The following is a 25,701-nucleotide window of genomic DNA, read 5'->3' as shown; positions in this document are numbered from 1 at the left end:
TTCAAAATGTAAATTATCTTTGTTTCATAATTTTCACACAAAGTGGAATAAAAGGCAAAGGACAAATGCACTGATACAGCCTGATACGTGTGGCAGGAGGAAGAAATAGACTCCCACCGCAGAATGGTACCTTTACGAGCCTCCTGTTCCAGAGTCTTATCTCTGCTTTGGGAATACAACTCTATATAATTCTATTTCTTAAACTTTATTTCTTGCAATAAAAAAATTGAAGTCAACAGTAACAAAACCTGGTCTTTACCATATCCCTGCTGACCCAATTATCCTTTGAAGATGTATGATCAGTCACTGTGGTTATAAATGTTAATGGAATGGAAGGCATTAATATTATTCAGAAAAATATTTCACAAACTTAACTCTAATCCTCACGAAAGCGAAACATAACAAAAATGAGTAAATAAATGATCAGAAGACAAAAGTTGGCAGCGTATTCTACAGGCTGTTTGTCATCAAGCTTCAGCCCCAGAGGTTAAGTAAATGCACATGCAATTCACCTTTATGTCAACATTATCCAAATGTCGTTCTGACTGCCAATTGATTGTCACCTCCTGGGGACCCGATCAGGCTATTAGTAAAGCACGCATGGACTGATACACCTACACACAGCTCAGATTTCAGTGAGGCATCCAGGCAGAGTAATATATCTGCGCACACGTACGTGTGTAAGTGCGTATACACTCACATGGCTGTGTATTCACTTCCAGAACTATTATTTAACTAACGAACTTTTTCAAAATACAGATGCCTTTCAGTAACCTTTTATTATCAGATGCATTAGATAAAGGGCCAAAATCAAAATGATACAAGCATTCTTCAAAAAGTCTAAGTAAACATCCTGGAAAAAGCAGCACTTGTAACACAAATGTTAAATAATTTTCCTCTCAATAACAAAATTGTGTTGGCCACCAAAAAACTGTAACATTTGTAATGTATCTATTCCAATGCAAATATATTAACTGTTAACCAAACACACACATCCCCCCTCACAGGAAGAACTTCAAGTTCATACGTGAAATGTAATGGATTACATATTATTACATATATTATACAATATATGAATCATAACCAAAAATTTCTAGTTCCACATGTACAGCTAGAACTTAATAACCTTTGTCTAAAACGATACTCATCCTCTCCTTTAAATGCACCTCTCAAAGGCCTGGCATCATTTTTCTAATATAGTATTATATTTAACTTTACATACCTTTTCATGTACAACTGCATTAAAAAATTATTTAATCCCACAATAAAATGCATTTATTCTCCTTCCAGATCTCCTGTTCACGTTTCTTACGCTAGATATACTAAGGCCAAAAAGCCATAAAAGTCTTTGGTCTCTTCACACTGTGAGGTACACCGTAATTTAGAGGCAAAAAAACCCGTAGAGAAAATTGGCATATACAGAATGCTGTTACTTTTAATGATTACAGCTTGTCTGAATATATAAGGACATCTCAATTTTGTATTACAGACATCACTTCAATGACAACATTATAGCTTAATCTGAAATTAGCAATTATGTTTTGTAAAATAAGTTAATACTTCATCTTAAGAAGCCATCAAGAAGTCCAAACATCCAAAGTATGGTTTTGATAAGTCACTACATTAATGAACAGATTTGTCACCTCTTTTCTCACAAGCTTTGATCAACTTCTTCCAGCTTCTCCATCTGCCTCCACATAAAACTGTTCAACATGCTACAAACAGCATTATACATGAGTCTTCCAACGTTTCCAGTCAGATACCCAGAGCAAGACTCTGTCCTTCAACTCTTATAGCACCTTCTCAATGGAAGTTTCACTTTCCACCAGACAGGCCTTCTGAAACTTAAGTGTTTTCTTCTAACTGGTTTGCCTGTCAGAAGAAAAATAATTATTGAAAAACAGTTTATATGTCTTATTTTATAGGCTAATATTAAATGTGATAACCAGAATTCACTGATGTTCTTAAAAATCAGAAGTAAATTATATTCAAAAAGCTCAAAAATTATTATTTTTTTTCTTGCATTTTAAATTAATGCAGTATTACTATACATTAGGCATAAAAAGAAAGGATAAAAATATGTGTAGTATGATTAAAGTGATTAAGTACAATAATTACCAGATAATTAATAAGTTAGCATATCAAGAAAAACAAAAGCAAAGCATATATTCTTTTATATCTACACTAAGCTTCCATAATTCTAAGCTAACAAGTCCTTTCCTACAGGAATTTTCCCCATTTTAAAACTAGTTCGTCCAGGAAGCCATTCCCCAACTTGGGGGATATACTTCACAATTTCTATTCTACACCTGTTGACACAAACAAAACGTTTATTTCTCACTTCAAAGGTTTTATTTAGTGCATATCAACAGCAGGAGAACATTTTAAATGGCTCTAACCCAGGAGGCTAGTGAAGGATAAAACACTTCCTCAGATATATATTAATTTTAGATTATGTTCCACTACAAAACATGACAAAAAGGTACAATCCAATATATGAAAAATATGCCCAGTTGTTTTGCTTTAAAAGCACAAGAAGGTTGCTGAATGTATTGTCCCTGATTATTTTAGATTGCCTTTCTAAAATTTGTTTTCCTTTAAGGAAATACATATAGTTTAATACATACAGCTGAAACCTGCTAGCTTTTTTAAGAGCCAAAGAATAAATTTAATCTCCACTGAATGCAAGAGAAAGATGGCTTTAAAAACTTCATGCACACCTTCATCCACGCACAAATCTAAACACTATGCACTAAATCATAGCTTGCATAAGATAGAGGGAAAATAATGCAAAGCTACAGTAAAAAAAAAAAAAAATTTACTCTGCCTCTTCGTTTTTAAGCACTTGGTATTTGGAACTCTGGAGATCTTCAATGTTCTCAGCAATTGGCTTATTTAGTGTTTCTGGCAGAAGGAGAGTCAGGAATCCCGCTGACAGTCCGCTGATTCCAAACACCACGAATGGTACAGAAGGACTGAGAGATTTCTAAAATTAAAAATCCATAGTAAAGACCAAACATCATTTCCTGATCTTAAAATATATGATCCATATGAACTGCAGTCAAAACCAAGGGACTACAACTTTTCACTCCAGCAACCTGTACAATTATCCATATATATTGATAGAACAGAGAGACCCAATAAATGTAATTTTACAGAAATAGTTTCGTATGAAAACTTTGTTTACCTGCCTAAGAACTCAGGTACTGAGTGAGCCTTAGCACTACTGAATGTGTTATGCAACAATCATTTCACAAACAGTTGAAATATTAACACAACACAGAACATTAGATTATGTTGTTATAATAATACAGATTATTATTAAATTATTAGGATAAAACACTAGGTATTTTTAAACGTCTTGCTCATTAATTCTTGAAATTGAATGAACTTCATTTAATTTTTCATGAAAACAATTATTTTTCAAGGAATACAGACATGTACGTGGTACCAAAACCAGCAAGTGCTTTTGAGGTAATTTAATAAAGCTGAGTTACATAAGAGCAGAAAATAATCTTACCATAGATGGCACAAATGGAGCCAAAATGCCCCCAAATCTGCAAGACATGGAACAGACACCCAAGCCAGCATTTCTGTTTCAAACAAAGGATTAAAGAGATGTAGTTACAGAATACACAACTGAATCATGCACAAACATGTGGCAGCACTGTCTAAACCAGCCTAGACTTTTTTTTTTAAAGTTATAAACAAACTTTATTCAAAAAAAAAAAAAAAAGTTTTTTACAAACCTCCAGCAGTTATTCAAAGATTTTCTACAACTAGAAAGGTAAATCACACCCTAAAAGTGCTTTGTTGTGCAATCCTTCACAAAAGTTTGAACAAAGGAAGAGGTTTTCCAGCCTGTCACTCAGGACAATTTAATGGGACAGGGTTTGTGCTGGATGGGGAATGATTTCAAAATTTGGCAGGATCTTCAGACAGAAGAACCCAATGTTATCTCCAGCTCAGGCCCTCGGCAGCAGTCTCTCTTCTGCCCTCTCAAGTTGCACAAATGAAAAGTCAGTGCTTACCTCCAAACAGAAAATGACTATGGGTCAGTTTGAATCTTGAAAACATCTGGCCAGATGTGTCAACTAGAGGGGCTGCTGAATTCTGCACTCCTTTCAATTTTCAGACGAGTTTAAAATAATCTCATCTAGACTGTGATAATCAAAGCACGGGTTGGAACAGCAGGATCCTCTTCAAGGTAAGTTACAAAAATCCCTGAAGTCTTTCATTTCCTGATCAAGTACCAAAGTTTTCCATCTCTGTATGACTCCTAAATACGGTCTTTTACAGCCCCTTCAGAGACTGACATTGGCACCAGCCATCAGCGAGACAGCAAGACCTGGCTCATCATGGTGGTTCTCCTCTCTGCATCTCTCGGTTGCTTCCTCTCATTCATCATCATCCTCAGCCAGACCATTGAGCTGAGCTGCTCCTGCTCACCCGTTTCCTTTCCCTCCTCTGGCCACAGGAAGACAGTAGTGACAGGATTCAAGACAACGAGCAAAGAAGTGACATGGGTCGCCAGTATACGAACACCAGCCACCTCCATAGCCCTTCCTAACAGCCCTTTGCACAGGTTAAAGGAGACAGATGATGGAAGGAGTTGAAAAAAAGCCAGTGACTTTGGTGTAAAAATAAACAGACAAAGCCACCCATTTTCTCATCAGGCCCTCTTGGGCAAAGGAAAGTAGCAACTCACACTTCCTCACATTGAGGCAACATCAGTCCAAACCCCGTAAGACAAGGTCAAGCACCTCCTCTGTCAACAAAATCCCTGAACAGATAAGAGACATCAGCTTGTGTATGAACAGTTCATTTGGAAGCATCCTTCCACAGACCCTAAACCTGTCAGTATCCAGGTTTGCTGGCTTCTGTTTCTCTGCTGAGAGGGAGCCTTACCTCACTGCCTCAGTTTTACCACGCTCACTAGAAGACCTACTAAACCTGACTGACTCTACATGCTCCTACCACCCCACCGAGCACAGTGCTAAGCCAAGGCCAGCCGAAACAGCTCTACAGCCCAGGCAATCACATCAGCCCAGGGCTTTGCTCAAGCCAGTCAGTCCTGCTGCAGCTGCCTGGCAAATGGCACCTGCCGCTCCGCTAGCCGCACTGCTTACCCAGCACTACCCGGCCAGTGAGGTCCAGCCCTGCACAAACGCAAAAGCTTCTCTGCTCCTGGCACTGGCAGCTCTCAGATTTCTCTAATGCTCACCAAGGATTGCCGTTCCACAGAAAGAGTTACAGAGAGCTTCTTGCAAAGAAAGTCAGAGATCGAAAAGGCAAATATTTTAAAGTAAGTACTACCAGTGACATAAGTGAAAATACAATAGCTTCCTCAGTGTGAAAATAAGCAAATCAGCTTTCTGATGCTATCCTACACAGTCCCATGGTCCCACTCTGATTCTACCCATCCCATACAAGGATGCCATCATTTTCCAAACATTTTCTCAAGAAAAAAACCAAAAGTTTTTTACATCTATATTACCAGAGCTATGATTACATTTTGTTTCTAAAGACATCCTTCCTTTTTGTCCAAAATGCAAAAGCAGTTATGTTCTCTATTTTTAACTTTTTTGTTCCCCAGCAGGTATTTTAAAGACACATCAAAAAGGGAAAAAGCCCAAAGCAGATATACTTTCTCCAGCTTGCCGCACCTCCCCATTTCTATCATGAGGTGTATGGATTTGTCATTCCTTTATGTACCAATTAACTTAAAATTATGTCTAACAGTCCTTGTGCTTAAAGTAATACGTAGGTTTAAGCAAGGAGCAGTAGTACTGAAGACTAATTTTTAAAAAAAAAATTCCCATTGGAAGAAAAAAAACAAAACAAACAACAAACAAAAACAAAAAAGAGAGTTAATTCCACCACCTCTCCAGTGCCTTTGAGTGGTACATGTCTCATATCACGCCTCAGCTCCCCTGTCAGAGCAATGCCAGGAGCAGACTATGCCTGGCAAAGACCACCAGATGGTGCTGATGCTTTGCTTTAAATTGAACCCTTGCCCATCACAGCATTTCTTGCATTAACTATAATATTTGCAATTAAAGTACCAGAGAGATATCAAACAAATTAAATGCATAAATTGATACATGAAGAATTTTCATATGGTTTAAGATAATAGTTTGCCATATTATTAATCACGAGTTGTCTAATAAAGTTGCTAATTCTGTAAACTGTCTTTACTCTGACATTTTCTGCACTGTCTGTCTGTACCTTTGACACACATAGGTACTTTTGTGGGAGAATATTAGTGCATATTCTCAAATCAAGTAGCACTTTACTTGATTTCCCCCCCCCCCACCCCCATCTTCCTAATCATAGTTTCCAACACACAGACACTACTGTAATTCTTGCTACATATGAGTTGTCACATACTTGGCACCAAAAATCAATGTGACTTTGGAAGACAAGGTAACACGAAACATGAGGACACAGTGAAGTAAGGAAAAGCTGAGAAATTAATCATTTTCAGATTTAATTCTCTTGATTCTCAACTCCAAAAAAGCAGAAGCGAGAGGAAAACAAAAAAAAAACCAAAACCCACCCACTAGACAAAGAGACCTTAAAGAACACAAAAGTTTGGACAAGGTGAAGGTAAACAAACCCTCACACCCAATTTCAGTCAGCATGCTTGGGTCTTGCATATTAAACCTAAACCTTTGCCAAGAATCACAAGCTCAGTATCTAGAAACAGCCAATCCACCTCCATCCTCACAAGTTTCACTGCAAAAACCGTGTTTGCAGTCTAGCTGTTATGTTTCTGTAACATACGGGAAATTGTGAACCTCAAAAGAAAAAAGCCAATCCACAAAGTCACCCACGTTTTATTTTTTTTTTCCCCCCAAAGCCCTCAGTGTCCTGGAATCAAGTGATTTATGTGCCCATCCTAATTAATTCTACAGTGCTACAGGACACATCTACCAGCCAGGACCCCTTCCTACTCCATGTTACCTTTCAACTCTCCTACTCTCTCAAAAGAGGCTTCAATTTTTGCACTAGTGTTATAGTTGCTGTTCTTGAGCAACTCATGCAATATGGCTCGATTTCCAAACATATACTTGGAGTACCATTCAGAACACCACATGGAACCAAGATGGCGTGAAAAGAAGAGGACAGGGTGCTATTATATTTTCTTCTCTCAGATTTATCTTGGGACAACAGTAGAGAGAGTAACCTCACAAAGTGCTGGTGAGAACTATGAAAAATAAACTGAGGTTTCAGCCCACTTGTTCATTAATTAAAGTGTAAAGCAAATTAATGTCATAGAGGAACTATTACAACTAGTTGCATTATGACTATTTAGTTAAATAACAAAGATATAGAAAAGCATTTGTTTTTCAGGAGGCAGACAAAATCATATGGGAGCTCTAAGTATACAGAAGGACTGTAAATAGTCCTTATTGCATAGTCTATATTTGTAATTAAGTCAGCATACACTTCCATCACATCATTATTTTTGGTTTTGCAGCCTGTAATTTTACTCTCAAAATCAGTATTAGAAGTGAGAAATATGGCATCTAGCATTGCAGTAGAAGAAGTTGCTTTTCCTATTTTTGTTCTGGATTCAGACGTAGTGGAAATTGCCACAAATAGGCCAGGAAAGTGCACTGGTGCAAATCACGTGACTAATAGGAGAAATCCTTTCAAGCCCTGGCAAGCTGGCTTAATTACAGAAAGAACACATATTGATATTTCAGGTAAAAATAATTACAGATAAATGCCAAAGCATGCCAGCAATCAGTATCACTGTGCATGAGAAGTATTCTCATTTACCTAGAAGCTCTGCTAAATTACCTCAGTACTGTTGGGTACAGCTCAGAAGTATAAATATACACGATGTTGAAAGCAGCGCTGACCATCATTTTTCCACACAAAGCTAACAAAGTGGGACTGAGGAGCAGACCTTTCAGGAAAGAAAAAATAAGCTGTAAGCATCAAGAGTCCATTTTCTTACTTTTTTTACATAACGTTGCAAACATCCAGTCCTCTTTAAGAGACCGTCACACAAAAACAATGTTTCATCTGTATGTTTTTCAACTACAACACAAAAGCAATTATCTCAGTTCTCGACAGCCATTCTAAGAGCTGGCATAAAAATAGATACTTGAAATTATATTTAGGACCAAGAAAACCTGCCTCATGTTTGGGGGAAAGCCTAAAACTATCACAGCTCTAGAAGGAAGGGATAACGCTCCCAGCTCTGCAGTCAGAATACCTTACCAGGTTTTGACTAGCACAGACAGACAATACAAGCTCCTTGATTAATTTATTAGATTAAAACTAGAAAACTTGATTCCCCTCAGCAACTTACTTGTTCCCCTGTTAGGACTTAAAATGCAGCAGCTCTGTAATTGTAGAGAAGAAATGCTAATGCAGCCCAGTTCACTAATAGACAGTCTTTAACTGGTTCAATTGAAGTGTGGTTCTTTTAAGGTTCAAAAGAAACTTGCCTCTCCTTATCCTGATTTTGGATATGGCCGTGTCTGCACCATTCATTTTAATAAAAAGATAAGTTAATATATTTTTTTAAGCATGATAAAAAGAATCACCACTCTTATTAGTTGTATTTCATGTTCTCTTCCTCAGCACTGAGTTCAGCATGTTTCAGTTTGGATCAAATTACGTTGATTAAGTAATGGGAAAGTCTGATTGCTTCTCAATTGCTTTTTTTTTAATTTTGCCCTCAAATATTTTCAGATCTATTCATCTGATCATGTCAGATTCCATTTCAGTTGAAGCCGAAATTCAATCGTACATAAACGGAAATCCAGCAATTTGATTTAATTTCTTTCAGTGTGATGCATTTTTGCAGTTACTTCTGTAATTCCTGCAAAACAAATGCAACATTTTCATCCAAGTTCTCCTTCTGCTCAGGAAGAACTGGAATATTACACACAGTTGCCAGATGCCAAGGTGTGAACCTGGTCCTCAGAGCCCTGCTGGGTGCCATCAGAAAGCTGGGACATTCCTTTTCTTCCCATCAACCAAACATGAAGTGATGAAGAGATATATCATTCTTCAATGTGTTGTTTTAAAACAACTTGCTGGTTTTCTCCCAGGGGGATTTAAATTGAACACTGCATATCCATACACTAGAAATTCAGCCTTAGTGCACTTGGGAAGTTTTGATCTTACTCTCAAAACAGAAGAAAGGATCTGTTTAGACAGAGAAATTAGCACTCAGAAGCTCGGGATTGAATTTTAAGAGCACTGTCTTCTCCAGGTTCCCTCCCTCAGGGGAGGCTGAAGGCTGGTGACACTGGGAATTACTGTGAGGTTAGAAGCACACTGGAAATTCACTGCACATCAAGCTTCCTTGTGTAAGCAAGTCCAGACATAGCCATTATATTTTCCTCAGAGTCTCGGAACATATTTTTAGCAATTCTTGCAGAACAGTCCATTATTTTCTTTACATATATAAAACATAATGCCATTAAGCAGGAATGCACTTGGTCCTGTGAGCACTCTGGTGAGCATGTACAGGTCACTCGCTAGGCCCAGTCAAACAGATCCATGCAGCATCTTTAACGTTTCTATTATATTTCATCTAACGTCCTTTCACCTGAATGTTCAGTAGCAGCAGCCTGTACACAATTCCTCCTGACCAGTACAGTCAGGGCAACTGTTTCAAATTTTGATAAAAGGCAAAGTTGTAAGTTCTTACTAAATTAATGTGTTTGAGTTTTATTTATAAGGAACAATCTTCCATTAATTGATGTTTGGAATTTAGGGAAGGAAGATGGGGGAAATTATGACAAACAGTGCTGAAGAGCTTCTAGAACAGGAGTTACGAGTTTTGATGCCATCACTGGCATGGAGAGTCTCATTTGCAGTGCCATTACGTATATTCACCTTCTGGCTGTCCTTTTCTAATTGTTGTTAAATTTCTAATTTAGCATTCTAATAAGTAGAAGTTCACTTAAAGAGTACTTTTTAAACTAAAAAAAAGTCTTTAAATTTACTTCAGAAAAAAATATCCACCAAGAAAGGTTATTCCTCAACAAAAATAAATACTTAACATTAACAAAAGCTTAGACGCTTTAAAGAATTGCAGATTTTCTTTCCTTCTTCAGTGGAAAGCATATTAACAAAAGTCACAAAAAGTTATTATGTGTTCGGCACAGATACATCTAAATGCAACTGAAAAACTAGTTACCCCTAGACTGGAACTCTCCTTTGCTTGCTATATTATAAAGCTTTAGAGCAGCTTTTGAAATAAAAGAATATTACAGCTCCATTCCCCCTCTGCTGTCACCCTCCCCTACCACCTTCCATTCTGGTACTCACGTAATTTAACTAATGAATTTTAAGTGATAAGGAAAGAGGGAGCTGAGGGATATATCAGTTTTTACTTAACCATTGAGGCATTTTTAGTCTCAAATTCAGTGCACATTTTTAACTGAAATGTTCTTGGCCTGTTCCACAGGGGAGATGACTGGATCAGATTCTCATTCACAAGTTAGCAGAGTTATATAGAAATCGAGTGAAGGTTACAGACATGAGAGGCAAGTGCCCAATATCTCATTAAAATCTTAAATCCCTTAATAATAAGTATCAGGGCTCTTGTCAATCATTCCGAAGAATGCAGATAGACAAACATAAGTGTTGTTCTTAGTAACATGAGGGTCAGATTAGAGATGCAACAACTCTCATTTCATCCAGCGAAGTGACTCATCTTCATCATGCTTGAAGCTGAATTTCCTTTACTTAACTGACACAGATGAGTCTGGGCCAAGAACCAGCTTTACTCGTACCACAGTGGAAAGTAAGATGTTTTAATGGGATTGAAGTCAACTCAAATGGAAAAGGCAGAAGATTTCCTGAAATTTAGCAACTCTTCAGGAATTATTACCCTATCCTGATTAGTCACTACTGCTTTTCTTTCATTTTATTTTCAATTATATAGAAGTAGCAAAAGCAAACTTGTTGGAACAAAGGAAGAAACACTGTCAATACAAGGAGCAACAGAATGTCTGAGGACTTAAATTACCGCAAGCATGGCAAATAGGATTATGAGATATTTTCTCTCTGTTTTTCTTCCTGAGACTTTTCTGAGATCAATCTGAAACGGATGCCAGACAGCACTTAGAACTGCTAAGGATAAACACAACCTGTAGAAGGCTACCTTGTAATCACATCACTGGTGCTCCTGGCTCAAAACACTGTTAAAAGATTTATACTGAAGCAATATTTACAAAATACAAGCAGAACACAGCCACTTTTATTTGTGTTATCTAGACCTAAGTTTTCAGTAGCTGAAATAAATATTACCACAGAAAAACTACAGAAATAGAAATAAAAGTGAAAATACAAAACTAAACATCTGTGAGTGTCACTGACAAAGTTAGAAAAAAACATGTCTTTTGAGATGAGAAATCTACTTGATGATACTCCACTGTCAGCATGAACTGTTCTCACAACTGCATTGTGCAGCAATATAAAGCATGAGATTAAGGAAAGGCAGCACGCTTCTTGCCATTCCTATGGCTTCTATATTGCAATTCTGACTTCCATTTCTCATTTTCAAGTACAAAATAGATATATTTTTTTAAAGCTTTAGTGGTTTGAGGTTTTTTTAATGAATAATTAAGCTTCAGGAAAAAGTCAGTTCTTATTTTTATAAATATTACATGGCATCAAAACAAATCTAAAATTTGTCACTCTCACTGTCAAGATCAAGTCAAATAAACATAATATCCAGACTGCAGTGTCGTGTAAAGTCCAGTATTTTAAGGTAAACTGCTGAAGTGATCAATTTATGCAGTGTCAGTATTTCAGACAGAACATGATAGCTTGGTCTGACTTCCAAAGAGCCATGGGCTTGCAGTCAGAAAAAAACTTAGTCAATTAACAGGGTCAGGTTATGCCAGCAAGAAGTTAAAAGCTATATAGACAACATCGTGGCTCCCTGACCAGCCCCAGGAGGGAGAGATAGAGAAAAAGAGAGGTATAAATGGATAGGGCTTTAGGCCCTGATATACTTGAGTGTTTTGTGACCATTAAGTTGTTTTGTCAGCTTTTTCCGAATTAACAAACATCTACCTCAGCAGCAATACATACTTACCAGTGTTTGTTGGTAAAAACATGGTAAATACACAGGCAAATCCTGCAAATATCAGAAAACATGTCATAGTTTTACGTCTTCCAGACCTAGGAAGAAAAGAGTACCCATATAAAGATGTAAACAAGGGCCTTCGGTATTTTTTGAAATTGTCTGCAAAATACCAACCGAAGTACACAGAAGCATTAATAGCAATTATAAGTCTATTGTACCTTGGTAAATGCTTCAAATCTTGCATTATTTTCCTAGTTCTGTGTACTGAAGTTCTCCCACAAAAGCTTTCATATTTTGGTTTTCAAGGTATTGAATTTGTAGCTTTGAGAAGAATCCATCTACTTCAGCAACAAGAACTCAGACTTTTTTCTTCTCTGTACTGAGCAAGGCAATGCGCCCTGACACCAAAAGGGTATTATAGTGCATACACACAAAGATGAAATTAATATTGGTCAAGAAAATGTAATTCTAATGCTTCTTAATCTATATTTCTTTTACAATTTTGCATAAACGTATACAGTTATGACACACAGTAAAACCATCTAGTATGCTCTTCTGTCTAATAGCATACACACAGAAATAAGCAAAGTTTTTTTTTTCTACTGCTTCGTGTTTTAAAATGAAAGAGAAGATGACTGGATAGAAAAATCACCAGCCCACTTGCATATCTGCCATACTTAAATATTTCATAACTATCTGCAAAGGACCACAAATAAAGATATTCTTAACACAGTTTACAAGCATGTAGGAGTACTATAAATGCTTATTACTTCATTACCTCTCACAGCTATTTCTAACTACTACCCCATACTAGTACAACTACACTTTACCTGTAACAAACACAATACTTGTTTTTAAAAATCTACATCTTTTTGCAACACAAAAGGTATACTTCAAGGATACTGCTCACTAAAACTGTATGAAAAGACCTCAGTTGTCTCATTCTGTTTGCATTAAGCATGTAAAACTACACCTACCTTTACTTCAGGAAACAAGAAGTTTGCCAAGTGAATTGTAAATTTCAAATTATAATTGATAAAAACACATAGAAGAGGACTTGTGCCCTTTGTGGTTAAATATATGTCTTCGACTTAGTTTTTTGAGGCTTGGGGTGAAGGTTGGTTGGGTCTTTTGCTTTTTAGCCTGACTGAGCTGACAGCTTCTTTTACTGCTCAAAAAACCCAGAAGGTGACATCCTCACCTGACTGAAGAAGATGGGTTTTTTACCACTGACCTCAGTGGAGCCAAAGTATCATTACTAAAATACTCAACTGAAGGTTACATGAAACCCTGAGTAGCTCTGGCTTGCCAGACTGTTTGGCCTTTGGAAATTAAGTACCCACATAAAGGGGAGGCCACCAAAGACACTGAAAAGTATAACACCACCAGACAATAGCTCTCACTTCAAAGTTCTTTTTGAAAAGTGAGAAGTAACACTGCTGAAAACTGCCTTCAATTGCAAACGGTACACAGTACTAAAGTAAGTATTCATTCTGAATAAGATATGCAAGAGATGTAAGCTATAGATACTTAAATAAGTAGACTACTCACATGTTTCCCCATGAAGACCAAACTTTTAAAAATAACATTAATCATTGAAAAGCTCATCTCTTGAATAATTCAAAAGATGAACAAAACTAGAAAAGATAAGAGGAAGAAAATCAGAGTCCCATTTCTATATTGACTGCTGAAACCCCTGCAGCAGAGTAAATCCCCAAAGAATCGAGGGGTTTAGAAGAACAGTGAATTATCTTGCTGAGAAAAGTGTTAATATTTTTCTAGGCTAGCTACAAATATATGTAGAAAACTAGGAAATAAGTTTTTCTTACCAGGATTTCTCAATAAAAAACATGCAGAGAGGAAATGCTGGAACTTCTACAAGACCAGAAAGAGCCACGTTTAAATACAGATTTCCTTTTAATTCACCAGCATTTAAAGTTATTCCATAGTACACAAAGCTGCAGACATACCTAAAAATAACCATAAAAGTTATATTTCCAACATAACTAGTCTTCAGGGCTAAGGAAAAAAAAAACCTATTTGAAAGGTAAATTATGCTGAGTTATGGAGTAGCTATATTGAGTTACATGCTAGGAAGAGAACTCTTATTTCCCCCCCAAAGGGAAACAAGGCAAAGAGAATAGTTCCTATTGAGTTAAACAACGTAACTTCTTGAAAGAAAACAAATAACTCATATATATACACAGCATAACTTTCAGAATTTTCTGTTACCTTGAGGGTTTTTTTTCTAGGTTACTCAGCAAATACAACAAACTTAACAGTAAGCACTTAACTGCTGCAAAGCAATCCTAAGAAAGAAAACGGTAAGTACGTCCACTGCTGAACACAGAGTGTCTTCCCCAAACCTAGGAAGGCTTCCCCCACATCCCTGCCTCACAAAAACCACCACTGGGTTGTAAAGGCCACCAGATACCACAAAACCATTTCACTTGTTCCCTAGTCACTCCCTTACTGTCCAAGCAGAGTCTGGGCCAAGTGATGTAGAAGGGAAAGGGAAGTCTCGCCTGATACAGAGAGAAGTATGGCCTCTGCCAGTCACAGCTGAGGGTGGTGCCTAAAGGCTCCCAAGCAACAGCACAAGGAGCTGGGTGACAACAGCTGTGACACCACTGCATCTTAATAGAGTTTGAGATAGAGAAAAACAGTGCTGTGATCTATTCTTCCAGAAGGTAAGAATGCCTTTGTGCTGATGAGAAACCACACAATTACTTATATTTACCTACCAACAACCAACCAACAAGACTCTAAGATGCCTCTGGAAAGGTCCCACTTAGCAAAGATGTTCCTGCCGCTTCTCCCACACCCTGCCCATCTCTGCTTACCCAACACACCTAACTGCTGATTTTTCTCATGTACATCCTAACAACCGTCTCAGGTGATGTTAAACTTTAAACGTAAAACTTCTTGGCATTTTGGACAAGAGCTGTTCCTCCAACTGATTTTAGCTCAAGTCAATTTGCAACAACTGCTGCTTTAACTACCAGCCCAACACCTTCTTAACACTTATTCTTCCTCCAGATCTCTGTCACTGTCTAATCCACATAGTCCTTTCCTTCCTAAGACGGGTTCAAACACACTTTCTCTCAGTGATTTCTGCTTCAGCTTCTCATTTCACTCAATGTAAACATTATGTTCTCACCCAATTATTTCATAGTAGGTTTTGAAGCAGTTTAAGTAACACACTGAAAATAAAACACATCAGCAATAATAATGAAACACCAACTTTACAACACACCATTTTATATTATTATTGTCTGCCATCATTAACTGCCAAATTTATGATTTAGTTAGAAAGATGAAAATCTGAATTTCTTCCTCATGGCTGATGTATTCACAGCATCTTGTCATTACGTACCAGATGTACATCAGTATGATGGTTCGCCACCGCAGGACTGGGTGTTTTACTAAGTTTAGGATACCAGGTGCCGATTCATCCTTTCTCAAAGTTCCTGCACTTGGTTTTAATTTTAGATTTAGTCTCTCTTTTCCATTACCAAGGGCAATATATTGCAACACATCTTCAGCTTCTGCCATTTTCCCTTGGGAATACAGCCATCGTGGTGATTCTGGGAGCATACTAACGGGAAAGAACAGAAAATCAATGATGACAAGTTCATTCCTAGGAACAAAGCAGTAATGACAATCTTTCCATTTTGCAAATCAACACTTTAAAAAGTGCCAATAAAAAATGCATGAAAAATCAGTCTACTTGCACTATTCTGCATATTAAATTCCATGTACTCTGATAATAATACAGTTCCTTACAAAAGGATCGTTGGACATCCTTGACAAAGCACTCAGTCAAGTGAGAGGAGTTTAAAACTGAATCTTGACTTCGGCTGAACTGACTTCTTGGAAAATACTACACTAGCACTATGCAGGAAACATCTCAAATCCCAATTATCTGAACAGCCCAGACAAAACTTCGTTTTCACAAAGTTTATTTCAGGCTTCTCTATTATGGGAAGCGCTCTGAGCTGGAGAGAAGAGGAAAGAAACCTTACTGGGGAATTACTTATTGGGCTCCAGTACCAGCTCATCACTACTCACATATTTTAAATCTCTTATTCCCAGGTATAATCAGAATATCTTTGCTTACTACAAATTCAGTTCATGATTCCTGTTTTGGTTTGTTTTTGGTTTTTTTTTTAGGTTGTACAGTGTGCTGCTGCTTTTACACAAGCCATAAAATAAAGAGTGGAACATTTTTAACTAAACTGCTATTTTCTCTGGTATTCTTAAGAGATACACATCCTACAACCTTTCATTACTGCAGAGGATCTCAGTATTTTTATTATTGAGGGGAAATAATTCTATTTCTATCAGAAACAGAACACCATAAGAAAAATACATTATGTGGAACTTCTTCCCTCAGCCTGTATGCTTCGTTTTCCTTGTCTACAAGAGGAGAAGGATTTTTGGTGTATTCTTTAACAGAACTTAATTCAAAAGCAGATCTATAAAAAAAAATAATTGAAATTACAAACAGAAGAGGTTTTCTTTTTTCACTTATGCTCTATGCTAGACATTCCCTGTGTTACTGTGTAGACAATCTACTACACTTAACTCATTTTTCCTACAGCACGAACTAGTGATCAGAAATATACGTGGTATAACAATGCAGGCCAGACAGAGCCAATATTTTTAATTCCTTAGGTACTGACGCATTTCATAATAATTTTTATGATGATGTCCACGTAAGAATTCTAAATAGGAGCACCCAAGTACAAGAGTGCTAGGAACACGGACAAGGGACCTCAAAAGTAAGCAGATACATAGCGTATCATGCTCAAAAGGCAATTCCAATTGCTCTCTCTTACTTCCCTTTGCATGCATGTGTCTCATGAAAAGAAAATCCAAAATTGCTCTAGGATCACTTCCAAAACTTCTCAAGCGCTGAAGCCCTGCCTTGGCAGGAGGCAGTGTTCCTGGCTGACACTCCAGCTCACAGCCTCTGGCAGGCCTTCCCTTCCCCAAGCAGATTTTTAATCTAGTGTTACTGGACAGCTGGCACACAGCTGCTCTTTGCAACACTGGCCACCACAACTGCAACAGCATGCAGAAACAAACTTTTCTTCTGGGTAACCCTGACCTTCTGCTTCATTTAAAACCATTTCTTCCTTCACAACATGATTTTTCACTTGCACGGCTCACAAAACCATACAGAAAAAATGTCATCATTGCTCATACCACTCTCTTGAATGATGACAAGAATAAGTAACTGTTAAACTGCTGCATATCTTTTCTTATCATTGTAATGCACGTCGATCACTTACAAAGAAAGGAGGAGGAAGATGACTCCTGGGGTATTCGATACCAAGGCAAGGTAGCGCCATTCTCTTACACAGTAACCCAGGAAAGCATAAACAGCAATGCCAACTGCAAATGTCAAATTAGTTAATGAACCTGGAAATATAAGACCAAAAAGGTGGCTAAAAAAACCACTGGCAAAAGAAAAAAAAAAAATTATTAAGCGAAAGCCTGAAATTCCTAGCCTGTGATATACTTAGATAAAATAGCAATAAAATCTTTGGAGTATCTTTAGGGCACTTGTGAACCTTATTCTTATAGTACATTATGCAATTCCAATGAAGAATAATTTTGAACAATGTATGGGGCAGGAGAGGTGTTTCCCCTTTTAAAAAAAAAAAAAAAGAAAGGTAGCACATAGGAGACAGCAACAATTGAACAGGAATCTACAGACTAAGGAAAATCTGAGGACAGGAAGGGGAAGCGTTAAGAGGGATTTATTTAGGTCTGTTAAGGTAATCCTGAATAGAGGTGGTAGGCTGGAATTGGAAGAAAGCGATAAAAATACAAGGACTGAGTTCAGTGTAAGAACAGCTGCAAGCCAGAGATACGTTACAGCAGACCTCTGATGAGTAAAATGTTAAAAATATAGGGTCCACTCGAAGTCCAAAAGCCTCACAACAAACCCTCTACAGACCAACACAGGACATCTTGTACTAACCCAGAAACTCTCGGCTATTGCCCAAAAGCCTAGCTCACAGCCAACACCCAGAGAGCTTCTTTCACATGGCTGAGCTGCGCCCAGCAGCTCCCTCTCCCTCAGCCCCTGAGTAGTTGTTCAGCACCTCTTTCAACAGCTGAGCAGAACTAGAATAGAGCAGCTAGAGCGACAAGCGGCAGGAAACGGACTGTCTCTTCCGTCCATCGGGAGGCTGGTCCTGCAGGGAGAAAGGCTGGGAAGAGCAGAGACAGACAACAGGGCAAGGGGGAAGGAGGGGTGGGAGAGAGAGAGGGCGTGAGTCAAAAAAGGGAACCCGGGAGAAGAAAATTCAGTACTTAAAAAAAAAAAGAAAGCTATAACTAAACCACAACTGTCTCATACATCCCCAGGAGTCCAGAGAAGAAATAAGAAAAATAGTAAAATGAGGTAACTGGAGAAACGAGAGAGAGAAATATGCTCACAGCCACAGCAAGTCAGCATTTGGACCAAGTTTTTCCCCATGTTACGCTAGCTAAAAAGGCATTACAGTCTGAGCTACTCCAGCTTTACAACGGATTGATGTGTAAGTGTTAAATTTATTTTAAATCTTGGCAGTGACATACAAAAAAGGACATTTAAAAATACGGGATGGTCAGCACATTCAGCAGTGGAAAAAACACTATCCAGGCACTAAGTCAGTTTGTGGCGCAGGGAAATTTCAAAGAACACTTTCAAGAATACCTTCCCAAGATACCATACAGAATGCTTCAGAAGTTGGCAGAATCTGCCAAAATAAACATTATTTTTTAATGTAATGTAGTGTAGAAATTAGGAAATTTTAGTAATAAATGTACCAATTTTACAACTTCATTTTTGCTGTTTCTCAAACTCAATCCCATCTTCCTTATTCAGGCATCTTTCCAACAGAAATTAGAACTTGGACAAATCACATCACACTTACTTGACTTATGCTACAAACTTACTTTACTTCGTACAAATGTTAATAACTTAAAATGTAAGGTATTGATAGTCAGATCAATATGTAACACAGTACCAATTATTAAGTGTTCCCAGATCCTACCTGTAAATGACCAAAATGATTTTCCTACATATTCCTGGGTTAGGACAAAAGACACAAGAGCCATTCCACCATTCACAATTCCAACAAAAAACCGTGACACTGCAAACGTGTCATAGTTTGGAGCGAATGCTGTGACATACCCAAAAACGACATCAAAAAATAGACCTGTAGAGAGAGAATAAAATATAATTAGTACTTACGCTATGCAGTTTGAACTAAGAAGGAAAGGCAGGGAGCACAGTTAGTTACTGACTGTACTGAGCAGTCTATAGTATTCTCATCTCTAATCTCTCACATCTGGCTTTTTGAAGTCACACCATGTGAATATTACAATCACCTTCAAGTCACACACTTGAGGTCTGCAATGCCAAAGATGATCTTTCCTTGAGACAATGTTATCATCCAACAGAAAGACCCTTTGGCTGCAAACACAGCTGGAAAACATAACACCAGGGCATGAGTTACCCACTTTAAAGATGCTTAGTTAAATCATTCTCCCTCACTCCCTCCATCCCCCAAAAGGGAATTATTTTTATTGGAGACAATATGGTCAGGGAATATGCAGAACACTGTGCTCAAATAGTAACAGTCACACCAAAACCACTTGCCGCTGATATTCCAGTGACCACCATGCTGCCAGCACACTCATGCAAACGGATTTTAGTGCTGCTGTACTCCGAGTGAAATGCTCACACAGATCACTGACTCTGTAACACAGACGCAGCGGAGTGGCCCAAGGGCACCCTCTGGGCAGTGTGGCCCACAGGCAGAGGAGAGAGATGTTGTTATCCATGTAGCATGCTTAAGAAAAACCTTTTAACGATCTTACCCGAGATATACACTGGTTTCCTGCCCAGTTTATCTGACAAAGGGCCAAATGTGATATTTCCAATAAGCAATCCAGCAAAAAATAGGGATGATGCAAGGCTCACTTTGTAGGCTTCTTGTTCGATTAAGTACCACTGTCAAAAAAATAATTTCCTTATTGTTAAAAGTACTAACACCAAGCTGCTAGCTTCCTCAAATATAACAATTATCAGAATTCTTCTCTTGCCGTTTCCCACTTCTTGCTTTATATCCAATTAAAGTTTTGTTCAAAGTTTGATAGGTAAGCCAACAGTAGTCATGTTTTTTCCTAACAGACTCTCGCATCTCTACTTTCTCCCTCCCAAGATATGTCACTACATTATAAGCTTTCAACTTGGTAAGTATAAACAGTTACACTCCAATTCCCAAGCTTTGACAAAGGCAACTTATCTTAAGTTATTAAAACAAGGCAAGTCTGAGTTGCTAGCAGTTTAGCCATTTCAACATTGAACAAGCTTAGCCATTTCAACTAACAGGTAATTAAATTATTCATTAACAAGAATAGAGCATATTCACTGTGCAGTACGTAGAGAGTTAATGCTGTGCAGCTGCGCTTCCTGTACCACGAGTAACTCTTGGCCCGAAATCCCTGGTGCTGCCCTTCCTCCTCATACACATGTTGAATTGTTGAAGAAAAGCTGGAAGCGATTTTGGAAAGATGTCCTTGGTTTTATAAAAACTCCCAGACTTACTTATTGACTGTTCACTGACAGTTTAGTATCTCATTGTGCACATGCATTTATAATCAAACAGATTTTAGAAATAAATTAGTTTCTTTAGAAATGTATTTTCTACCCCATCCAAAAGCTAAACTGAGGTAGTATAATCAAAAATTGTCAGAAAAGAAAATCAACTGACAGTGAGTTAAAATCAGAACAAAGCTCACAATGTTTCTGATGGGGCAAGGCACACAGACAGCTTGCGCATTGTGCAGCCCCCCTGCTGCAAACAAGGTGAGTCAACACTCCTAGAAACACGCTGCTGAGATGACAAACATTGCTGACATCACGAACTTGGGAAAGAATGGCAACCAGAAAATCCTAAATGATTTTCCAGAAAAAAAATTCAACTAATTCAATGCAAAGCTTTAGCCACAAATAAGCATTTAATCATTATTTGAGTATTTCAAATAACTTACACTGTATTTACCTGAAAATTTACTTGAAAAAAAAGAAGTCAATGAGTGTCATGCTGACTTTTTAAATGACATGTGCAGTATGTCCTTCAAGGAAATAAAGAAGGATCCTAATCCCATTCGCTTTTTTTAAGAAGTAGAAGTTTTTAACAAAAAAAAAAAAAAAAAAAAAAAGCCTAAGGAAAGAAGCCCATGTCCAAAATCCAAGACAGTATAATAGGACCTCAGCCCTGAAGCGTCTGCCTTGAATTAATACAGATCCCAAAAGAATATTAGGAAGTTACTAAAACATTTAATTATAGCAATCTCGAGGAACATATGTTTTTATTCAATGTGAACTCACAAAGTGGTGAAGTACAGAAAATACATGGCTCCATCCACCCAGTAACCCACCAGTCATCTGCGCCTTACCCATCCAGCAGCCTGCAAGATGCAGGTTGCAGGAGTAGAACTGGCTTTAATCTGTTTTCAGAATGCCTTCTTTAGTCCAATGTAACCAGTGTTCCACCAACTGAGAGTGCTGGGGGACTGTCGGATACTTTGGGAAGGCAAAACTCCTGCGCAGCAGCATTTGCAGCTGGTTTCTACCATACTCTGCTGGGTAGTAGTTTCCACCCTATCACATCAGATAAAGATGCTGCCCCAAAACTTATCGTTTCTTAGCTTTCTGAGGAGATTTCAACAATGAAATATTTCTGGACATAAATCCTCAGGAAACCTCAAATATAAAAGTATCACAGCATGTGCTCTCGAAGGCACAGAGCACTACTAGCTTTAAGTGGTTCTTGTCCATGCTAGCACTCCACAGCATAAAAATTTCAAATTCCGAATTCTAGTCTGCAGAGTGTTTCAGGCTGATACAAAACAACTTTACGCTTCCCGATATGGTTGTAAAAATTAATTTCTCCAAGGTAAATGACCATTTCTACACCAGATGTAAGACACTGCTGAACTCACCTTCCTAAGCATCATCAAAATAAAGCAGGGGACTGAGCTGATGCCTAACCAAGCAGCAATTCCCACAACTGCATTTTCCATGAATCAAGCCTGAGCTATTATTTACGAAGTCTTAGTTATGCCAAAATTTATTACAATTAGTTCTTGAAGAAGAACTGAAGAGCTGCTCTGAGGTTTTGTTGAGCTCCAGAGCAGTACAGTGCCCCTGTTCAAACCAGAACAGAACTGAAAATATTTACAGTTTAATCTCCACCACCAAAATAAAGGAAATAAACTTTACAAAAGCAGCTTCCTCTCTCAGAGTAGAATAAGAGAACAGCTTTTGCAAACTGTTACTTGTGCTGCTTAGCATGTCACAAGATGTCCATATTTTAACAATTCTGATATAATAACCTTTGAAGAATATAGCTTCTAAAAGATTGCATCTACTTAACTTGCACAAAAGGAACTTGTTAAATATTTGTCAAGATTGGCCAACAAAAACACTGCCAATTTTGTTACCACCAGAACAGACACCCTCTCAGCTCTTTAAATCCACATGGCAGTTGGAGTTAATTACCAGATCACTAGCATACAGCAGAACGTTGGCCAGCATCTAAGGATTCTATGAAAAGACTATGTTAAAAAAAATCTTTAAGTCACTGAAATTAATGGGAACATAAATTTGTTTCAAAAAGTCTTGAGAATTACTATGTATTTTGGAAATAGGGACACAGACTTCTACATTTAACACAGTATTAGTTAAAATTTGCTGATTTCTGATTCTAAATTAACACTACCCCATATAACGCATCCTGCTCAGTGTCTGAAACTGAAGAGTGATCTTGGAAAACAGGCTAATCGAAAAAATCTGTTCCTGAGAAAGGATGTGATCCAATATTGCATCATTCCTCCTTAGGTCTAGTCACTACATTTTTCCAAGAGAAACATTACACAGTCACATTGGGATAATGGGAAGGAAGCAAAAATTTGGCACCGGTTACACCAAGTGCTAACCAGTCTTATACGAGTTTACCGACAACTGCTCGAAGACTGCAATCAGCACAACTCTGACAGTTCACGCTGCAAGCCAAGCCACCCACGCAGTCTTTTTTCTGGCACTGGCAGCGATGCTTAGGTCACTCGCGCTGGCCTGAGGGATTATAGCCCAGGGACTAGCAAAAAGCAAACGCAGCCTTTTCCATGGAATTCACAAGGCGCGAGGATGAAGGGTCAAGCTTCTGTCCCACTCAGCAAACTTCAATCTGTTCCATCTCCCACTCTCACCACACATTAAAATACCCAGACATGTGGTGCACGAGTTTCATTTTCACACTAGTTTTAATCTTTAAGATGGATCTTCTGTGAGAAACTAATGCAACTCATGGTAAAGCTTATATGCACAGCAGATTGTGCAGACTCAACTGAACCTTTTCTTGGTAAAAAACAGACATTAGGAGGAGTGCATCCTAAATTCTAGAGTTATAAACTTAGTTAAATGATCATTCTTCTTTAGTAATGACCTTCTAAAACATCTGAAGGTAAAGAAAATGGAAAACAAAATAAACCAACTTCAACCTAAACTAATAAGTATTAGACTTACACTAGGAAAGCTAAACTAAGAATTTAATCACAGGCTTTCAGACTTAAAAATAAAATTAAAAGCCAGATGGCTGCATTCCAGTAATTTTTAATAGCATAAGCAAAACATTACACTAAGCCCTGCTCAGCTTTTACAAGCGCCACGTCCTGCACTAGCAGCACAAACCCCAAGAAGAGAAGAAATGGTTCGGTGCGATGGAGATACTTGCCTCAGTTACTATAGATGTGAAGTTGTCTGCAAAATGGATACGCTTGGCAAGCTCAGCTCTGCTCGCTGGAATTCCTTCTTGGTCTATGTGATACTCAGGCACAGCTCCCACAAGTACAATAAGCATTGACTGACAAGCCACGTATACCTTAAAGAAAGACACAATCATTTACCCTAAACAATCCCAAGGAGACCTGATGGGATACTGGAAGCTTTTCAATAAACTACCAATTAACAATTTCCCTTTACCCAGCATCACAAAAAAAAAAAAAAATGCAATCAGTCTATGTGTTGAAACTCCCAGATCATCGAGGCAGTTGGGAGCAGTGAGCACCACTCCAGAGATACTGGTGCATGTTCAGTGAAAGCTTCATCTTCCCATCCTCCTTCCTATTGCAGTTGTTCATTTTTTTTTCTTGATGTTTTGCAGCCAGGCACAAGAAAGGAAGATAGTAAGAACTTCATTGTAGCTGAGATCTAACTCTTAGACAAAAATTACTATTATTACCAAAAAAAAGTTACTATACTCAAAGAACACAACCTGTATTGACAAGTCAAAAGAAGAAAGAAATCTAAGATTTTAAGATGACATTTTTAAAAGTCACTGCTAGTTCTTTTCATTGCAGAGTATGAAAACTTAACCTGATCATGAGGAAAGCTACAACATGAAGTAATAAAAAAGATTTTTATTAGGAAACCCTCACGAGAGTACTTCATCAATATGGTCTTCAAGATGTTCTGAAGGTCTTCTGGGCTCTGCGTGTGATTTATTTTGTTTTTTCTAACTTAAAACAACATTATCCTTCAGCATATCCAGGTATTAGTGATTTTCAGCACATCAGCCACTGATGGGAAGTTTTGAATCCAGAACGGTTCCCTTCAGTGAGCCGCAAGTCTTTGGGTGGTGGAGTCGGCTGGACCTCGTTTCATTGTGCCATTTTATCCCGTGCTTACCTCGAACGTTCTCGCAGAAACAAGTTAGAAACAAGACCCTGCAATCAGCACAGTCTCCCTCCCTGACAACAGTGTTTTAACTCCCAGCACGGAACTGTGCTGACAGGGGGAGGCCTGTTGGGAAGGGACTCTGCGAGTGAAGCCGACACATGTTCACGTGCGGGGGTGCGGGCGCTATTTAAAGGCAGCATCCTGCATACCACTTTCACAAGAGTTATATATATATAAAAAAAAAAAAAAAAAGATTAAAAAACCCGGTAGCTGTGGTTAGACTCCATTTCCTTCCGCTCAGCAGCAGCTCAAAAGGCAGCCTTTCAAAAAGCGGCACACGTGCACAGAAATGGGGAAGACAGATGATCGGCTTTGGAAAGCTACGCGCGCCAGACAGCCCTGCGAACGGAACGGAGCCCGCCAAATCCTTCTGGAAGCCCAGCGGGACCTGGGAGGAGGCAGAGCCGGGAAAGGGTCACGGCGCTCCCGCTTGCCTGCCCGCGGGGAAGGCGCGGAGGAGCCGGGGTGCGCGCAGGGGCCCGCACACGGTACCGGGCAGGATGCGGGTCCCCACCGGGCGCGGGAAGGCGGGCAAGAGCGGGAAGGCGGCCGTAGCAGGAGGGATGCGAGCCCAGGGGCCGCGCCGGCCCCCGCCTCTTCCTCCGCTCGTCGCGGGCCGAGAGAGTGAAAGAGAGACCGAACCCAAATCACCCCGAAACAACTTATAAAAAAAAAACACAAACCCGGAAAACGCGGAAGAAACGCACCCCCGTCCCGCCCGTCCGCCTCACCTGCAGCAGCGCCAGGAAGGCGGTAAGGCGGCGCTGCCCGATGCCGAACTCCCCCGCCGCCCCGAAGGCCTCCTCCAGCCCCACCGCCATCGCCC

At 38.7% G+C, this 25,701-nt stretch overlaps 1 protein-coding gene across 2 annotated transcripts; it reads right to left on the bottom strand.

Annotated features, from left to right (window-relative positions):
• LOC104476545 (solute carrier family 22 member 15-like) lies at window positions 1–25,701 on the bottom strand. 2 transcript variants are annotated; one of them, XM_086752198.1, is made up of 12 exons: window positions 25,607–25,701; window positions 23,872–24,018; window positions 19,952–20,084; window positions 19,123–19,287; window positions 17,368–17,497; window positions 15,447–15,668; window positions 13,900–14,040; window positions 12,080–12,165; window positions 7,810–7,918; window positions 3,521–3,593; window positions 2,823–2,986; window positions 1–1,872 (listed from the first exon to the last, which is right to left on the bottom strand). In XM_086752198.1, the coding sequence occupies exons 1-12, from the start codon at window positions 25,694–25,696 to the stop codon at window positions 1,860–1,862; spliced, it is 1,473 nt and encodes a 490-aa protein (XP_086608324.1). In that variant the 5' UTR covers window positions 25,697–25,701; the 3' UTR covers window positions 1–1,859. The 2 variants fall into 2 exon arrangements, with proteins under 2 accessions (XP_086608324.1, XP_086608325.1); XM_086752199.1 differs by lacking the exon at window positions 1–1,872 and having other exon boundaries at window positions 2,819–2,986.

The sequence above is a fragment of the Chlamydotis macqueenii genome, chromosome 7 (assembly GCF_036417535.1).
Source record: "Chlamydotis macqueenii isolate bChlMac1 chromosome 7, bChlMac1.mat, whole genome shotgun sequence".
NCBI lineage: Eukaryota > Metazoa > Chordata > Aves > Otidiformes > Otididae > Chlamydotis > Chlamydotis macqueenii.
The sequence above is the reverse complement of the archived record's forward strand: the minus strand, read 5'-3'. Positions and strand labels throughout refer to the sequence as shown.

Excerpts from the sequence above, each read along its gene's own strand:
- LOC104476545 (XM_086752198.1), bottom strand. The coding sequence starts at position 25,696 with ATGGCGGTGGGGCTGGAGGAGGCCTTCGGGGCGGCGGGGGAGTTCGGC. Across the intron at positions 20,085-23,871 it reads TCACATCTATAGTAACTGAG|TGGTACTTAATCGAACAAGA; the intron begins GCAAGTATCTCC and ends TTTTTTTGACAG. Across the intron at positions 14,041-15,446 it reads ATCATACTGATGTACATCTG|GTATGTCTGCAGCTTTGTGT; the intron begins GTACGTAATGAC and ends GGTTATTTTTAG.